At 37.6% G+C, this 20361-nt stretch overlaps 1 protein-coding gene across 4 annotated transcripts in view; it reads right to left on the reverse strand.

Annotated features, from left to right (window-relative positions):
• Window positions 1-20361, reverse strand: part of SEMA6D (semaphorin 6D) — a 57074-nt gene that overhangs the window by 7065 nt on the left and 29648 nt on the right. Inside the window, exons 3-18 of one of the 4 annotated variants that reach the window (XM_075273430.1) lie at window positions 20055-20166; window positions 17836-17896; window positions 17654-17716; window positions 17467-17568; window positions 16185-16275; window positions 14876-14995; window positions 14306-14394; window positions 12030-12247; window positions 11779-11910; window positions 11486-11641; window positions 10725-10898; window positions 9231-9371; window positions 9070-9147; window positions 8555-8613; window positions 8157-8213; window positions 6181-6342 (exon numbers count right to left, since the gene is read on the reverse strand). In XM_075273430.1, coding sequence (XP_075129531.1) covers window positions 6181-6342; window positions 8157-8213; window positions 8555-8613; window positions 9070-9147; window positions 9231-9371; window positions 10725-10898; window positions 11486-11641; window positions 11779-11910; window positions 12030-12247; window positions 14306-14394; window positions 14876-14995; window positions 16185-16275; window positions 17467-17568; window positions 17654-17716; window positions 17836-17896; window positions 20055-20166 — 1815 coding nt within the window. The remainder of the gene's footprint in view (window positions 1-6180; window positions 6343-8156; window positions 8214-8554; window positions 8614-9069; window positions 9148-9230; window positions 9372-10724; window positions 10899-11485; window positions 11642-11778; window positions 11911-12029; window positions 12248-14305; window positions 14395-14875; window positions 14996-16184; window positions 16276-17466; window positions 17569-17653; window positions 17717-17835; window positions 17897-20054; window positions 20167-20361) is intronic. The other 3 variants (XM_075273431.1, XM_075273432.1, XM_075273433.1) reach the window with 3 other exon arrangements.

Here is a 20361-nt window from a genome sequence, read left to right on the forward strand (position 1 = left end):
ATGCAGATTGAACTTTATAAAATGTCTTGTCTATTTTTGGGTTTCCTGCACTCATTTTAACTGTTATTGTCTGAATATTGCTAAGCAATTGATAGGTGATAGAGTTTGTACTAAAAAGTAGTGCTCAGATCTAAAAATAATTTGTATATTTGCCATACAGATGATCTTCACTTTTGGGAATATAAAAAAAATACCTGAGCATTCCCTGGGTACCTGAAGCAATCTTGAGCAAACTGCACTTACTTAGCTAGTAAGCCATGAGCTCTTATGAAAGGATAACATGCTGAGGTGACATTCACCATATGCATATGCTATACTGGTAGCCAGGCACATTTTACAGTGGTTTTGTCTTGATTGGTTGGCAATGGATATGACCATGAATGCAGGGACTTTCTATGGTCTGGCACTTGTCAGAATCCCAGCCATGATTTCCTTATTGTGGCTGGGTTATCTTCTCATGCATGTAGTGTTCCTGCCTGATAATCCAGCTACAATAAGGAAATCATGGCTGACTTTCTCATAAGTAACAGACAATAGAAAGTTCCTGCATTGATGGTTGTATCCATTGACAACTGATCAAGCTGGTCACCACTGAAACAATTAGAGAAAATCTTTGAAATTCTGCAAAATTTTTGATTAATTTAATTTGGTCTACAAATTTATATATGGCCATATTCATGGGAAGATCACTGTGATATCAACCGACATAGAAGGACATTACTAATAATAAGTTATTATCTACTGGTATCAACTTGTAAACATTTATCAAGTCCTGAGCTCAAGAATTCTGCCTCAAAAAGTATCAAAATCACGATTTGAGTCTTTTTGGTGCCATTTGTTCTAAATTTTTAAACTGTTCACTGCACTTTTGAAAAGTGTTTTACGAAAGTGAAAGTGATTAACTTGATGACTCGATTGATCAAATGTGATACTTTAATAAGATACAAAGTTTGTTGAAATCTTGCTTCTATTAGAGCAGTGACAAAGAAAGTACAGTATCATTATAAAATAAAAGTGACCTAAACATCACACATCGTGCAACTTTTACAAATGATGGCAATGCAGAATCCAGCAAGATGTTCACACAAATCTGAGATATAGGGATTGTTTGTTGAGAGTTTTACACTAATGCTAGGTTCACACTAACATCGTCTATCTGTTGTTCTGGTCCATTGGAGGACTAGAACACCGGACAGGTGGACCACTAAAATAGCGGCTACTTATGGACTTATATACGGCTACCCCATTGACTATAGTGGGGTCCATTGAGAGTCCATTGTTTTTTAAACTGAAAGTGACAGATGAAAACGCTGGGTGTGCAGGACTTTTTGTTCTGCCAATTTCTAATAGACACTGCAATGGAGTCTTTTCTCTCTCTGATTGCAAGTAGGATTATGTTATAAATCGTCGTGATGTTTTCCTTCTGCATAAGCTTTTCTTATATACATTTGAACCCTACTGTAAATAAGATTGGTCTTCTTATTAATATTTGTAGACTGAAACAGTATCCATGGCTACATATGCAAGAAATGTCAGAAAACATTCAGGATTTTATGTATAAATTTCTAAGTAACGCTGGGTTCACACCTGCGTCTGGGGTCTCTGTTCTATGGTTTCCGTCTTCTGCATGACCGGGTCCGGCCGTGCGCGGCGGTGAGCGTTCTGCGCTCTCCGCCGCGAAACCGGATTTTTTTATCCGGACACAGAGTACTGCATGTCCGACTCTGTGTCCGGATTATAAAACCCGGTTTCGCGGCGGAGAGCGCAAAACGCTCACCGCCGCTCACGGCCGGACATCTCTCTCACCCATTCAAATGAATGGGTGAGAGAGACTCCTGCAGGTTTCCGTATCCTGCCTGTGTTTTAGGCAGGAAACGGAAACCTAAGTACGGAGACCGGGCCGCAGATGTGAACGAGCCCTTATACAAAATGTGGTAAAAGAACAGGTGCTATGTCACTTTAGGTTTTCTACACTAGACTTAATAAATTCCCACATATCTAGTAGTGTAACATGACATACTTCAACAAACCCACTAGTCAGAAATATGGTAGTGACCAATCACTATAACAAATGAGACAGTAACACATGTAGTCATTGAGCTAGACATTCATTATTAACAGTTAATAACTGATTGCAACTACCTAGAACAACAAGAAACCAAACACTTCCAAATATTAGATACTAGGTTTTGCACAACTCTGTTAAGTAATGTTTAGCCAATTCATGGGACGCATTTAAGAACTATTGTCTTTAGATCTTACATCAGCATTTCCCTTGGGTTCATATCGGGACTGATCTCATTTCTTTTTAGATATTTAGAGCTCATGCATAGGACTGTGTGTACTGTCAGTTTGCTAATCGTATTTTTCATTGTTAGCAAGCTGACCCATTATATTCTAGACACATATTATGATAGGCCTGTCTATGAGGCCATGAGTCCAAGGCAAAACTCAGGACAGGTTCTACTCCCGACTGTTTTGTGGCCTGGGATCACAGACATCAATTCCATGTGCCATCCATGTCAATCAATCACAGACCTGACACTTGCACACGTTCACAGGCATGAGGCATAAGGTCTAGGCTTACTTTTGTAAATTGGTCGTTTGCATTGTTACGTAAGTTTTCCACTAAAACATCCCGACATCCTATAGTGGGATTCATTAAAGCTATGCATTTATGGATTTATTTCACAAAATGTTATTTAATAAGATTATTTCTATTTGACTCATCTTCCAAATACCATTGTTCTTCCAGATTAAGAGTTTATTTTGAAGACTCTAGATGAAACTTTATTTTGCTTTAAAGGGGCTCTATCAGCAAAATCATGCTGCTAGAGCCCCACATATGCATGCATAGCCTTTAAAAAGGCTATTCAGGCACCGTAAATGTTATATTAAACTACCCCCCCCCCTTTTAAAATAATAACTTAAAAAAGAATGTTCTCTACTTACGGATCGTGCACGCTGGGCGGGCATTCTGGGTGTGTCTTCATCTCCCTCCACGCCTCTTCTTCCTCTGACGTCTTCGGGTCCCGTCCTCCTCCGGCGCTTGCTCGCGGACAGTGATAAAAAAAAATAGCCCGGGGGCATGCGCAGTAGCCGTAGTAGAAGCCGCGTGCTACTGCACATGCGCCCGGGCTATTTTTTTTTATCGGTGTCTGCGAGCAAGCGCCGGAGGAGGACGGGACCCGAAGACGTCAGAGGAAGAAGAGGCGGGGAAGAAGAAGACGGCGCACCCTGAATGCCCGCCCAGGGTGCACGTTCCGTAAGTAGAGAACATTCTTTTTTAGGTTATTATTTTTAAACGGCGGGGTAGTTTAATTTAACTTTTACGGTGCCTGAATAGCCTTTTTAAAGGCTATGCACGCATATGTGGGGCTCTATCAGCATGATTTTGCTGATAGAGCCCCTTTAAAACTATTCTACTAATCCAATGTTTCCCTTTTTTTCTTCTCAAGGCATCATAAGCACTAATATTAGCTAAGCCTACAGTCATGGACGTTTTTCTTCAATGTTTGTTGCCTTTTTGGATGAATTGTTGCATTGCCCTACAGTAATTTTAACAGGCTGACCATGACCAGGGAATATTTAGTAAGACTCTTGGAGACCATTCCACTTCCTGTGGTTCAATAATCAGAGCATATTAGAAAAAGTCAAGTAACTCTTTATAAGTTAATATAATTACTAACTGTGGAGGGGAATTTATCAAGACAGGAGTTTTGAGTTCTTGACTGATTTATGACAAGGAGCAAGCTGATTTATGTTGGGCCAATTGCCTACTAGTAGCTGGTGTAATTTTCTGGTAACTTTTATGCCATAAAGCTAGCTATTGGCTCTGTCCACAGAATGTCATTACCATACTCCCTTTTTTAAAAGTGGTGAAGGCGACATAAAAAAATGCCACCTGCAACATTTAAAAAGTCACAAATCTTAGGTTTGCTACTCTTTTTCCCCATAAATGGTTTATAAAAGCTTAATAAATCTGCAAGTTTTTTGTTTTTTTTCCTGGAATTTCCTTGGCTTGCCGATCTTGAGAATATAAAAATAGTTAATTTCATGGTCCAGCATGCAGTGGGTTCTAGAGTGGTCCTATCAGTAAAAGACGGATAACAAGTTTTAGGAAGTTATATATGGTACAACCCACTGTTATGCAATACAGACAGTTTAAGGAAATATTTTTACATGGGTAATATGGTAGCACATAATTTGAAAATATTTTCTCTGGAAGGCAACCCCATTTAAGATGGTGCAGGTCTGGTTTCACTAAACCTATCCCCTGACCATACATGCCCCCTGCTATAGATACTGATTGGCCATTTTACAAAATGGCCATCCATGAAATGCATTGAGAAGCCATGTCTGCAAGAATGACAGCTATTATAGGTCATACAGGTTCTTCATGAAGATTGTATTCGTTAATAACTTGTAGAGAAAAGCCCCTTAAACCAATGCAGTAATAAATTCAGAAGTTTGTTTGAAGATCAGAAGTCATTCTATGTTATAATATACAATAATACTTTCAACCTAAAAGTGGTCAACATTTATTTACAGGATTACACATTAGTAATCTTTAAATATATTCTATATAAAGCAATAGCATGTACAATCTAACCTAGAAAGAAAGCATTTAGATTAGTACGGAATATCAGAAAGGTAAGTTGGCAACCACAGACATACAAGAAGCAAAGTTCTTCACACATAGTAAAGACTACAATAGAAGTTCTTTGATAGTTAAACACAGTTGGTTAAGAGATGGCTGCTTTCAATTGACCTTACAACATTCTGCTATAGAACAGATTTTTACTAAGAATTAGTGGATGTTATAATTCTAAAGAGAACTAGATTCTGTTAGTGGGAAGGCCTTTGAACATTTAGCAAGAAATGCTCCGGGTTATCAAGTCTACTGGCAGTGCGGAAAGTAAATAGAAAACTTGAAGACAAAATGAAAAAATAAAAGGTAAAAGAAAATACTGAACTCAATATGGAAAAAAGCAGATGGTGGTAGCAATGCATACAAAAAATACATGCATTCAGAATAGTAGTAGAAACCATAAGAAACCATAAATGAAAACATGTTGTTGTTTTATGTATGGATCATGGGTGAATAATGTATCTAGTCTAGATTCTATTATAAGTGTATATTTTGTGTGTTTTATGAAGCACAAAGATATGGCAAGTTGTGTGAATTATTGTAACTTTGTAAAATTGTTAAAGGAACTTGTCTTTTCAGTCCTACAGATACACCATTTGCAGAATATGGAAGACATCAAGTTTCCATTGTAGTTACTTATACTGGAGTCTGTATTAAAGGCCCCCAGTGACTGAGCCGAGGTTTCTGGATTATGGATTTGGGAAAAATGTTCTTGTTGCCCAAGCTTAACTTAAATTTCTTATTGCATATCTGACAGCAATAGCTGAATTTTGACTGGCTAATACTCAAATAAGAACATATTTTCTATAAGATATGATACCCCTAGTCTCCCTAACAGTTATTTTTAGTAGTGATTTTTAAGGGGAAGATGCAATCTGATATGCCAGCACTATGATATACAGCAGAATGAGCTGAGCAGGCTAATATAGGAGTTTGTGGGAGAAGATTCAGTATAACTTGTCATATATTCAGTAAAGTCCGTTTATATGTTTAGGAGTCCAGTGGGTGGTCCCAATCAATAACTAACAGCCATCTCCGTTTTGCTGCTTGTACAAAAAAGACTGTCCACCATAAAGACACCCACCGGGCTTCTAAAGCTAGCAAGAGCAAGAAAGTCAACCAATAAATTACATGTTCTACTCAACCTGTTCCCACAACACTATACTAATCTTCTCTAGCTCTATAACATGATGCCAGTAGATGGGAATCCATTTTCATGGTGACAGATTCCCTTTAAGTATGTAGGACATATGTGTGATGGAAAACTGATGTCATATTATACAATTGTCTTAATTTATGATGATAAAAAACCTCAAGTTATGTAAAATAAAATGATATCAAACAAAATAAAAGCAAACAAAGCATAATAACTGAAGCAAAACAAAAGTACACTGCCATGCCTGAGTGGAAACCTGCCAAACCTCCCATAGGCAGGAACTACTTTAAGTGTCATATTACAGGAGGTATTGTAAATACAATGGAGATTGCAGGTTTCCACTCAGTTTATATTCTCCCCTTTAAGGCCTTACCATTTTTGACACCTGTTAATGTATCAATGTAATCAGAGGAGTTTGGGTCATCTTCATACACAAAGTTCCGTGAACCAGTCATTCTGGGTTTCCAGGAACCAATCACTTTAGGAAGAATGACTGGACTACTTGTGGTTACAGAAGTAGAAGGTGCTTCAATGTCTGTGGTAGCAAACAGATGTTTATTACTATTCATTCATTACACAGCTTTATTATAATGATTATACCAATATATCCAATATACTTTGTTATACACTCACAGAACCAGGCACAGTATGAAGTCATTAAAAGCTATCTCCATCCAAAATGAAAAGAAATGCGGTTCTGTGTTGTCACGTAAATATTAAAATAGAATGGATAAATCGTTCTTCAAGAAACACTTTCATATGAGCTTCTTTCTGAGGTTGCCTTTTTGCACAGGCTGTATCAAAACTGGACTTTGGGGCATAACTGCATATAATACCTCCCAAACTACCAATCCAGTGGCTAGAAAATATGTTGCCCTTCCTAATGCAATTGTAGAACCAGGAAATATATTATTTCGAAAGAGTGCCCCAGCTGAATGGGCAGATAGAAGGAATGGAATTTGTAAATATTTGTTCCATAAATATATATTTGTAGATTATGAGCCCCACATAGAGCTCACAATGTACATTTTTTTCCTCCTATCAGTATGTCTTTGGAATATGGGATGGAAATCCATGCAAACACGAGGAGAACATATAAACTCCTTGCAGATGTTTTTTTTTGCCTTTGGCGGGATTTGAACACCAGGACTCCAGCGCTGCAAGGCTGCTGTGCTATCCACTGATCCTATAGCGCTGTACTGTGAGAGTGGTGAGGAATGCTCCCTACCCTCCTGATAGTGCTCGTCCATTCCTCTCACAGGGAATGTAACGCCCCCTCTCACAGTACAGCGCTATAGACTCTACTGTGAGGAAGGGCGTTCCTGACTGACTGTCAGAAACGCCCTTCTGACAGTGAAGAGTTACGGTACTGGCAACGATAGCTCTGCACCAAGGGACGCAGAAAGGGAAAGCCAATAGTGCGCTGAATTCAGCGCACTGTCGCTTTCTAGCGGTGTATTAAACTGCATGTGCCCCAAATGGTAAAAGGTCCTTTTTAAGGAGTGAGCACTTCCACCCCTTTGTTCTAAAGCTTAATGGACCTCCACTGGTCAAAACTTTTCATGCATCCCTATGATATGTTACCAGTTTGTAAAAACGATAAATACCATGTTTTGGATGGAATTACCTTTTAATGATATCCAAACTGTGTATGGTAACAATGTTAGTGATAGGGGCATGGACGTGACACCTTCTATTTTTTTATTATTTTCAGTACAACAGAGTGGTTGTGGCTCATTTGAGCTGCCGGAATTTCATGAATACTTTATCAACATTTAACATAGTGACATATAAATATCAACATAATAGGAAAATTATTCATTGTGGATAAAGTTTCCTTTTAGACTGCTATTTTCATTGAATACTTTGGGTTATTAGAGTCATACATAACAGGATAAGACAAACGTTAAAAGCCCAGCAGTACACGGTAAAGTACATATGCAATCAAAGATAAAGATGTTGTATGAAAAATGTGACCGTCATCTATAACTAATAGATGAGAAACACGCTTTGACAAATGTATGGGGAGCAATAATGAAAGCTGGCTGGCTTTCATGCTGTGGAAATGTCACATACTAATTAGACTTTTAATAAAAGATTTGACGCATCAATCAATGACGGGCAATTGGGCAACATGCGGTCACACATAGGTGAATTACTTTGTTTCTTAAAGAAAAAAATCACAAACAAAAAAGGACAGAGATCTATCCTTGCAATTAGTGAGTGCATGAGGTTGAAGCACAAAAATGAGGCCAACTGCGAAAGGGGTGGGTGGGGGGTCATAAGAGCAGAAAATGCTGAACCGAAAGATAAAGGCAGTTAATTTTAGATAAAATTAATAAAACTAACCAGATGTTGGATCGCCAAATATTTTGTAATCTGGTGTAGTTGTAGTAGGCATTTTTTCTAAAATTAAAGGAACAGGTCATCAGTAAAAGAAACGAAACCAAACAAAAAAAAAGTTAAATCTTAACGGAAAACAAAAAAGTTTGTTTATGATAATAAAAGATTCTTTTCCTCTATGTCCTTAAGCAGTTGCACATAGCCAAAAAAAACGTAATATACAAAGGAGAAAAAAACAAAAAACAATCTCACTACTGCTATTAAATGCAAAACAGCTTAGCCCATGAAAAAGAAAAAAATAGGTTACGGTCAAAGGTGGTATGTGCATTATGGGAGCACTGTATTCTACTACTACCAAGCACAAACTAAAGGACTGTAATGAGCATTCAGGGCTTAGTCCTTACCATGGCAATCGCCAAGCTGCGCCGTGTTACCATGTTCCACATCCTGTTCATATCCAAAGCTGCATAATAAAAATGAGATTTACTGTGAAATATTAAAAGAACCAGCAGACTCCGCTCTTAAATATATAGGAAATACATTCTAACAGCAACTACAAAAGCGACAAAATATTGTGTAAACATAGAAAGCCAATTTATGCTTGTTTGTACAGGAGAATTGCTTTGCGATAATTAATAGGAATCTCCAGAGGAGCAATACTTTACCTCCCAACTGGATTCAAAGCAGATATTACAATTCCCGCTAGGATTAATGTTTTCTGTCTCCAAAGTATTACGGTAGAAATACAATATAAAATACACAGAGTAATTTTTATCACTAAGCACAAATAATTTCCGTCACATCTACAGGCCTTGTGGTAGAAGAAAGAAATACATAATCCTAATAAAACGGTTTACATATTCCTATAATCTCAGATATATCACTACTGTTAGCATTAAGAGAGTGTAATCACACTTACAACATGCCAGGCTTGACTCTGCCGCAGGTTTCATGGTTTAGCCAAGCGCAGTAAGGATCTCTTGAACCGATACAAGACCTGTTTGTTAATGAGAATGCTTTTGTTAAGGATTTGTTCTGCAACCAGCAACGATACGCAACCTCACAGAAAATATGGCATACTTTTTGCATGAGCCGTATCGTTCACATCGACTCAGTGGGACCCTGATGATGCAACTTGAGAAGGCCACAAATAAGGCATGGTGATCTTTGTCCATCTGCAAGGATAAGACTCTTCGGTCCTCATCACTATCACCGTAACACCTACAGAGATAGAATTAAAACAATTTCTAGATATAACTAAGAAATATGAATTAACAATGAGAATGCGGGACTGTAATGATATTGGATGCAGAACTCCCATCTCCCCTCCTTATTCAGATGGATGTTGTGATAACTAAATGGGTTGTCTTATGTCAAAACATAGATTCAAGCTGAACAAACAGGATATAAAAATTAAAATGTCAATATTTAAGCCTTCTTTGGATTGGCATCCATCCATGGTTTGTTTGCTAGAATATGATATGTACATTATGCCCAATTGCTGCTATCTCTATACACAGAACATCTCTGCTCCCTGTACTCTTTGGACATTGACCTGCGGACATAATGTCACATATACTACATAGAAACTGGTGCAAAATTTTAAATTTTCCTTTTTTCCAACTTTGGCCCACTTGGCAGATATGTTTTAAAAACTGGGACATTGATCTGCGTTTATATGAAGAATATAGGCCTTACTGTTTCCTAGTGGCGTTTCTAGCCAATTATTATTACTATTTGCATTTTCGTACCGACTGTAGCCATAACAGCTCCAGATAAACCTCCTAACACATAAAACTGCAGCCCACAAGCAATTACAATTTTCAACATTAACTGTATGACATAATTTCTTTCCCTCCATGGATTTGGTCAGTAATCATGTACTTAACACCCTCCATACACACCTCATGGAAAGTCTGAACCAGTCTGAACAGATTCTTAATTGCTAAGTAAATAAAACACACATAGTAAAGCCTACGCTTCTCATAGAACAGAGATGCACGTAGCCTTTGCACACCTATAGAAATGTTATCTAAAATATGCAGTGTGGGTTACAAACTGGACGCAATGTTAGATTGAAAAAAACAATAAAAACCCTGCTCAACCCCTGGGATGGGCAGTAGAGTAAATGGATCGATCAATATATGATATTTTACTCAGAAATGGTCAAATCTCTGGGAATAACATGGATCTTTACCAACTAATGTGCAAATTGCTTTGGTCCAAAAACCATAAAAAACAATCTCAAAATGTATTCTGCCTAACATTTACTTTATAATATTGTCTCATCTGTAAAGATTAAACATGTCGTATTTTTCTGCCCCTATGAATGCCGCTGTAGAATTATATAACACAATGATGTTCGTTTTCTATCATTATAATCATATGGATTGTGACATGAACAGTATTTTTCCAGGTTTATTACTGCTTCTTAAACCTATACTCTTGTATAATTGAGAACATTCTTTTCTTAGTTATATCATTAGAAGTAAATAGACTGAAAATGTGCAATTGTGTAGGAGACTAACTTGCATGTGAAATCAATACATTTGTTTTGTACAGGGTAATGCTTACTTTGCACGGTTGTAGGCATCAATTTCTTCCAGTAATACACTGTCATTCAGGGAAAATGGATTAGTCTTAGCCAAGATCTTTAGCACAATGCCAGCCTCGGATCCTACAAATATGACTGTATAATTAAGGTAAGGTCCAGCGAGGTGGTCCACCGCCACAGCCGTCAATCTATATCTGAAAGGAGAACACAGATATGTTACATAGTATCTCACGATGGTCACCATTCCAATTTGACAGTTTCATGAATTGATGAAGATGATTAATTTGGAGGATAAATATTAAAGGGTTGTCTTTATTTTTTATTTTTACAAGAGTCTCAGAATTAGTAAAATAATAAAAGAATCAATGCTCACCTCACTGATATCCTACTGCCCCTGTTCTGATACTGCCTTGGTCTCTACCATCATGTCCCTATTGGCACTGAGGAAGAGCTGCAGTGATTGGTTTATAGGGTATTTCCTCTATGCCCAGACAGACCAGGAAGTAGAGACCAGCAGGGAACTCAGGCAGTGTCTTAACAGAAACATGGAAGAAGATCTAAAACTTAATTTCGTTTTTAGCCAATTCTGATCCTTTACTAGAGAAAACTGCTATTTACCAGACTGACTCTTTAAAGAGGTTGTCTCAATAACACATCCAAAATTCCATATATTAGAAAATAAGTTAGTCATAATGAAATTTGGGGTAATGCTGCTAATCCCTCACATCTATCACTTTACTTTTTTTAAAAAATTTTTAAAGTGTTGTGTTATATAAAGTACCTGACACGGGTTTTCGTGAACCAAGGTTCTTCAACAATAGAAGGGACTGCAGAATCCATCAAAGGATGGGACTTTATAAAGGCCAAGGTTTCATCTGGAAATTCAGTGGAAGACTTATAACCTGCACCAAGGCTATGTCTTGCACAACAGCCAGGCCTAAAAATGTAAAAAAAACATGATATTTGACCCTGATATAATATTACGTATTTCCATCAGTTACCTTACAAAGTAAAGCACACCTCTGAGCGCTTTTGTTAAATATCTCTGAAGCTAATCTTTTTTTTCTTTAATACCTTGGTTTGGGTACTTTATCTTCAGGTACAGCTGTCCAAACAGAGTCTGGAGTCTTTTGTTCTTTAAACCTTCCTCTGAACACTTTCTCAATGTCATCCATAGTAAAAGCGCAAACCGCTGAACCTGGTATGCTGAGAAAAGAACAGAAAATAGGAAAATCTTTCTTGTGCATATTACACAATAGAAACAATGGCAAAAGCATGAAGAAAGTGAAGGACTCTATTTGATGTCAGTCTCTTCTTCTCTTTACCTATTTAGCTGTGTAGTAAATACGCCAACAACAGTGGGAATTCCATTGATTTCTATTATGTCTGTTATAGACTGCAGAACATCAAAGTAGAAGAAAGAGTCTCCTGGAACAGAGCAGTTGAGTCTTGCCTTCACAAATGAAGTCCAATGTTTCTCAAGGACCCTTTGTGACCCTCCAAGGTCATTTTTGCATATGCGTGCTACACGGGAATGTACAGCCTAGAAAACAGAATCACATCCATGAAGGGTGAGGAAGTACATATGTGTAAGTGAAGTCACAACATAAAAGAATAAAATTGCCAGAACCAAAAGTATGGATTATGCTGTTAACTTAGCTCACAAGATACCAGAAAAAATAGCTCAACATCCGTCAAGCCACTAATATATTGGCCTAGCATGAAAAAGCAATTCCATGGTATATTATTGGACTCTGTACATCTTATTTTCCAGTGGCTTTCCATCCAAAAGAAAACCTGTTGGCATTAAAACCTCTCTACATAGTCATTATTCCTTTGTAATCTTAATATTACTATCTCAGTTTCACAGTCCTCAAATTTTATTTCAGCATTTTAAGCCGGTTTCTGTATTAGACTGTGGTTCTGGATCTATATTGTCTGCCCTGCCTGCCATGTGGTGCCCTATTATTAAGAGTATCACAGATGAACAGAAAACTGTCTCCTTACAAGATCAGAAAACCCCACTTCTGTCAACGGTCTTATGTTCAGTCTGCCATGGATAAACGTGGTACCACTCACAAAACAGAATATGATGATTTTGAGCAAATACTGCCATGATCAATATCTAAATAAGTACAAACTTTTAAGGGGTTCTCCAGGATTTTATTTATTATGTTTTTTTAGCCTTAGGATAGGCTATAAATATCTGATCGATGTTGGGGTGACAGACAGCCCCCATACAGATCAGGTGTTCAAGGGGTACGTCCAGTCCCTGTACTATGCATTGCATGGACCGGAAGCAGATAGCTCTGTGCCCTGTATAATGGTTGGCTGTTGATATTCCATTTAATTTGCTAACTTGACAGCGCAAGTGTCTTGCCTGGTATAGTACGAGGACCAGACATAATCAGAAACAGTTGATCTGTGCAAGGGCTGGCTGTCAGACTCCAAGGATCAGATATTTATGATCAGGGTTGAGGGATCGGGATTGGGAAAGATCGGATACCGATCGTCGATTGAGTAAATTTCACGATAGGGATCGGCTGGAAAATTATCTTAAAATCGATCCTGACATCTCAAGATTGCCTCAACCCTATTTATGATCTACCCTAAGCATAAAAAAAAAAAAAAAATAATAATAATAATCCTGGACAACCTCTTCTAAATGCAAAGGGATTTATCATTACAAAAGTAAAGTATTAAAATATGAAGATGATTTCCATCTGTGCTTGTAATTCATTAAATCAATTATTTCTAGTTCTGGTTTCTACTGTCATTTTATGATATTCTATAAGAGTAAAAACTACTTCCATATTAAAAAGTTCTATGCAAAAAAATGTTAAAGCCGAATGTGTATTATGCACAATTTTCTTTTCCTTGGATCACAACATTCTGTACAGGTATGCTTTCAGCAAGCTCTAGTTTGTCTGAATTAGGCAGTGAAAGAAAGCAGACAGTATTTAACTGCAGCCTGATGTCCATTTTCATGCACCACCGAGCAGAGCCCATAACATTCCCGCAGATTTCCCACCTTTTGTGAAGTCTTTAATTAACCATGCGTAAATGGTTTAATAATTTACACTGGAATGTCTATAATGTAGCCAAAGTATCGTAAACTGCATTTGTGTCATTTAAATATTTAACATTTGGGAGGCACAATGGAACCTCTGTTGAAATATAAACATATTTATGCATTTAATCCTTGCCAAGAAATAAAGTGATTTTCTAATCAGGGTCATGCAGGAATCTGCCAGCCATTTTGGTCTTGCAGAAAGCCACGTATTATTTTCTGCACATTTTTAAGAATTGATAACACACCTAGGCTGAGTAAGATCCATTCATTTTCTAGGTCATGTAAAGTCCGTCTTTGAAGATTAATTAAAGAAAAGAGTGAAGCAAATATCTCGGTAATAGATTGTGGTTAAGAAGCAGATGAAAATGAACAGCCCCTAGGCTAATGGATAATTTTATAATAGCAGAGAGATTTATCAAGCACTGACTTGCTCGAAATGTTATGCCAAATTTGTGAACTTGAACTCCTTGTCTTTGCTTGTCCCGTGTTAAACGCTACAACTTGGAACACCCCCAAATCTGCACTTACCTTGCCTAAATTATTATGCTCCACAGCGATCTCCCGGAAAAAGAAGTAGATGTAGTTGCCGTACTCTATCGCATGGAGAAAATGCGGCTCTGGAAAGTCAGGAAGACAAGCAATGTATATCAGTTAAATTGTATAAGATACACAAAACATGTCTTGAATGTATAAACTAAGATACAAGCTCACTGAGCTTAGATATCTCCAAGAAGATGCGTATATACGAGGGGATTCAAGCTTAATTGATCTTCCAGTCTGTAATGCTGTCTAATGGAGTGTAAAAGGGCCTCATAGGATTTATATTACAGTTAAGATTTTTTTATTTTTTTTTACAGCAGAATCAATCATAAACCATTTTGCAAAGAGGGAAAATATGCATTCGGAGTAAAGACCTTGATGTATCAGCATGCAAGATTTAGCTTCATCATATAGCGGTGTCAAACCTAAAAGGGTCCAAGGTACTTAATATGCATCATATTTCTGAGAAATACTATTAAACTGTGTTACGCTTCATTCCCATATCAAGTAGGTGTCTGATCTCATAGTCATTATTAACAAAAGCTTGGTTTCAAGTACCTTTTAGCCATTTGGAGTCATATTTAATTGTCCTCAGTGCAAATCCATCCCCCATGCTCCGATATATTACAGCATCACTGGCTTGGAAGTCGGCCATGGTGGCAGAGTACAGCTTCCCATCTGAGTGAGGAAAAAAAGAATGCCTCATTATATAACCAGCTATACACACAGCAAATTATTGGATTAGCTCGTTTTCTTAGAAGTATGCACGGATACTACAATGATATAAAATACCTTAGGCACTATAGAATACAATATATAAAAAGAAAGCAATATAAACTCTGCATTGAGAGCATAATATCTGGCCATAGATGCCTACTATAAAAATGACTGCATTATAAAGGTGCCAAGAACAAAACTGAGGAATACTGGCAGCAAAACAAACATAAAATCTGTATTTAACAGCAAAGCTACAATGTCTAGCACAGAAAATACTGGAGGGACTATGCAATAGAAAAGACTATGATGTTCTTATAACACTGAGCCAGTTGCAGACCATTTTGGTAAAAATATCAAATATTTCTGGATCATTTGCCTTAAAGGGGTTGTCTACGACCCAGCAAAGCTGCATACTGATCCACAGGATAGGTCATCAGTAACAGATTGATTGGGGTCTGACACCTGGACCCCAAGCCGATCGGATGTTTTGGCTGCCGGAATGTGAGCAGAGCTGCAGTTCCAGGCACCACAACCACAGTGTATGGAAAGAAAGATATATGAAGTGTGCAGAGTACCATATATTAGATCAGTGGCAAATGCATTTCTGCTCCCATTCTCTTGAAAAGGAACATGGCTACTTCCAATCTATACCTTGTACATGGCTTTGGATATTGAAACTGCTGATCGGTTCAGGGTCCAGCAGTCAGACCCCAACCAAGTTGATACTGACAGTCTATCTGTAGCCCTATCCTGGCCTGATCCACTTTTAATAGGGTGGCAGGGATAGAGTAACAGTGACATCTCTTCATACTCAAGACAAGAATACATAATAAAGAATGGTATATCCTAGAGATGTCATAGCCTAGCTGTGATAGTAAAAATTATTTTACAAATTGCCATGTGGTGGTTGATACTAGGTATAGCATAGAGTACATCTATAGTTATATATAAGTATGAATCTTTTGTAGCTGTGTAAAATGCTATGATAAACAATCCTTCCTATACTAACATTATATCAGTTAAACATCAACCTTACAGTACTTGAAATGTGACAAATGAGTCTCAACCTAAGACGTCTGCTTAAGTATCTTGTTCCTAGCAACTATAAAGCAATTAGTCCGAGACAGAAAAATGACAGCTAATGTTTTACCAGCAAAGAGGGCTACGTTGGTTTGTCTGGCATCAAATGGGCATCTAGCCAAGCCACTTATTTCTTCCCCGTCATATTCCAAAGTGCTTAACTGCAAAAGTACAAGATATATAATTCAGCAACAAAACAGAGCACTTCAGCCTTACTCCATTTATAAATAACTTTAATGACAGTGATGAATTTATGGACTATTTTGTTACAAGTTTAGAGTGCCAATGACGAAGGAAACCCAAAAGAACAATTACCATAGAAAGATTTCACATTTTAAGTCCCCCCAAACCCCCTGCGGCTCTGAGCAGCTAATCATGTGTATATTTGGCCTTCGTGGTTCATGTACTAGGTTAATCCACCTACTTAGGCCTTTTATCCTCACTAACAAGCATGACATGTCTATAAAAGTAAGAAATTTAAAAAACAACTCTAATACATAAATCTTATAATATATATCATACAGTACGATGTGTAACTACAAAGATATAAGATATTGATTTATCTAATCTTAGATTATCAGTATTAACATGTCTGCAAATACTTTTATTCATCAAGGTCTGGTAAATTTAAAGGTAGAAAGATGAAATGAAGAAGAAATCGTAAAGGGTTTATCCAGCTTTTCAATCTTATGGCTTATCCTTAAGATAGTCCATCAATTTTAGACTGGTAGAGTTCTGACTGTTGGGATCAGTGGCTGCTTTGGGTGTACAGTTCCTGCCATTGTTCATGCGGTGCTCATTCTCCGTATCTTTGACAGTAGCGACTGTGGGTACGATATCAGAGTACCATTCACATCTTATAGAGTATTTGCACTCAGATACACTCTTGCTGAAGTGAACTGAAAAAGTCACTTTGATGAGTTTCTGAAACGTTTTTAAAGGTACCCAGACCCATAACAGAAAAGTCGGCGAACCCAGAAAGGATTGATCAGGCATGTAGAATTTCATTGCCCAGTCAATTTGATCTCAGTAAACATAATTTTCTTTACTTCTCTCTCCCTGGTGATAATTCGTTGATGAACTAAGCATGCATGTGTAAGAGGAATGGCTGTCGACAGCTGCTGAAGGTGTATGGGCGTCTTAAATCCAAATTATTTTAGCTACTAGTTGATTTTACGACGACAAGATAAACAGATGCCTGATCTATAATTTAGCCTCAGAACTAAGCCTTCTGTGCCCTTGGTCTTATCAGTCAGATCCAATACATGTTCTCCGACTTGTCTGTACGTTTCCAGAAGGTAAAAGATTGAAAGGATTTGCAGAGTATATCAAGATTAAAAGGCCCTACTTACCCTGTAGTATCTACACATGGGATTGAACGCATTTGTGCCACAGACAAAGACCATCTCATCACTTCGTGGAACAAAAACCTTGATGTAGTTATGGCATTCATCCTGAATCACAAATACATGAAACATTAGAAATCAGACGCTCCTCTATCAACGTCATCTTTTGATGTCTTCAAGAGTCCAGAAATACCTTGTGTTTGCCTTTCATTGCACAATTCTTTCGGTCTGCTTGACCCGATCTCCATGTCAACTTCTGAAGAAACAAAATCAGCAAACAAGAAAGGAACGTGAATGACATTTTCTTTTTTTTTTCTTTATCCTTTAAAAGTCAAAGTGGCTTTTTGATGGCACTCGTAGAGTACGTTCACTTACTCTGCTTGGTGTTACTTCAGTCTTGTGCACCTCATTTAAATTTACGGCATAAACTTGATCTCTATGGAAGATAAAGAAAGAAGCCACTTCAGGAAATGGAGAAAAGTGCTGGCCTTAGAGTTATTCATGCATAGCATGACAAATGTATTTTCAAGGCCCTTGTCAGACAATACACATGTTCTGCAGCCCTACTGAATTTCTTTGTCTGGGGAAAGAAGGTTATTGCGGGATTACATTTTTCCTTCTTTACTAAGAGTATCGCTTTCATTTGCTTTCTTCTTATAACAGGGCAGTCTAACCTTCTTTCCATGTGTTCCTAAGATCTGGGCTATTCATGTTTTAGAAGGCTGTTGTTGCAAAAACCAGAGCGATTTAGTCAATGTCCTTCCAAGGTAAAGGTGAACAACAGGCATTACTAGATTTTTCTATGCTTCTTAACCATAAAATTTACAACAAAACAGGAACACAGATTAGCTAAGATTTTCTGTCTCAATTTGCATTAAAAAAATGTGGTATACATGCTTTGCCCATTTATTATGTGTAGAGATGAACGAATACTGTTCGGATCAGCCGATCCGAACAGCACGCTCCTATAGAAATGAATGGAAGCACCTGTGACGCTGACTTTGCCGGCGGCCGGCCGGCGTCACAGGTGCTTCCATTCATTTCTATGGGAGCGTGCTGTTCGGATCGGCTGATCCGAACAGTGTTCGCTCATCTCTAATTACGTGTTTTAGGATAAGGCGCCACATGGGAAGCCGCAGCCAAAAAACACAGCGTTGTTCACAGAAAGGAAAACTTGACGGACTTTCTACCACTATTATACCAATACGAAAACCTCCAGCATTTCCTTGGATATAACTGACATGCTGCGATTTACAAAAACGTAAACGTTTTTGAAATTGCAATATTTCCGCCTCAGATTTTATTCTGCAACGTGTGGATGGAATTAGACAGAATCCCGTCCACTTTGCGGCCAAAATGCTACATTGTCACACACATTTTGCTCCCTACATGCACAAAACTTTGGTGTAAAGTAAGTATAAGAAATGTTGTTAGCCTAATCATTCAATTGCATAACATGTCTTACAAGATCCATTAATTTATCAAACGGCGTGAGTCACTGCATACATTTTACGCTATCTAAATAATAGACAGGTTTAGTAAATCTGAACACCGTTTCTATCAACCCTGAAATATGTTTCATTGTGTTTTACTAGCGTGACTTCTAGAATACTGAGCAACTAGCTACTCGGAGAGGGATTGGGTGAAGTTTAAAGCATACGTATTATTTTATTTGAGATTTCGGGATCAGGTGCCTTGTGTGTGCATTTAGAGAAGGACTATTTTTGGCCATTTATAAGACCTTTTTAAGATGTATTTTGTATTTTTAGCACTTTCCCCTCTACATGCTGCCATAAACTGCACACAATACATCTATTTTACAACTGTCTTGTATTCAGTAACAGCCCCAGGACCACACAGGTCATATGGAGAAATACTGACCAATATTGATGTGAACAAAGTACTTTGGTTGCGATTGAAAGCATCTATTTTGCTCCAGCATCACACTAATTTTGTGAAACAAAAGTTTTTGAACTTCAATGAAAATTAAGGTAAGAAAAGAACTAAACAGTCAGTCCATGATAGAAAGGTATTATCAGAATGGTTTAGCTAGACAAAGGAACCCTTATAACTTGAAGCCAACATGGCAATCCGCTTATCACCGCAGGAATGGTTTCATAAACCCACAACTATAAGTTTTGATGGCCAGGATAAACTGAAACCAGCCAAACATTTTCCCTGCAGTGTCACAAGCTACTGCATCATCCGACATTAAAATTAATGGAAAACCATCTAACAAGATGGTGCTCAAGAGTGGAAGGGTGTATGAAATGAATTGTCCATTTAATGCAGTGAGGAGTTATTCCATGTGATCTTAATTATTTAACTTATTATTGTAAAGAGAATTTACAAATCATTAAACTACAATTGGAAATTTCCACTGTCACACCCACTAAATACGCATTACGCCACTATATGACGCGGTTGTTTTTTTTATGTCACTTCCATTCCTCTCAGAGCACAAAACTTAATATATTGATAAAGATTACTATTTTCATTTCCTAAATCGAAACTTTTCTCACAGCCTTAAAAATGACTGCAAAGGAAAAATAGAATACAAGTCCAATTCATATAAACAGATTAAAAGAAATTACCTTCCAGCAACATAAAGTGTGTCTTGAATTTTTAACATGAGTTGAAAGTCCAAGCTGTGCTGTGATTCATTGCCTGAAGGGCGTCCTCTAAATACTGGATATTGCCTTGAATCTGCAAGTTAAAATGGGATACACCATCACTCTGGATTACACAGCTAAAGAATCAATATACAGAATTGATTAGCTGTATATACTAGGTGTAGAAGGGTTTAAGCTAAATCCCTGCTGTACCATCTTGAATATAAATGAATAAAATATGACCAATGTCAGCAAATGTGATTTCCTTCTCTTACAAATTACGTGTGGT

This window comes from Leptodactylus fuscus, chromosome 5 (genome assembly GCF_031893055.1).
Source record: "Leptodactylus fuscus isolate aLepFus1 chromosome 5, aLepFus1.hap2, whole genome shotgun sequence".
In the NCBI taxonomy this organism is placed as follows: domain Eukaryota; kingdom Metazoa; phylum Chordata; class Amphibia; order Anura; family Leptodactylidae; genus Leptodactylus; species Leptodactylus fuscus.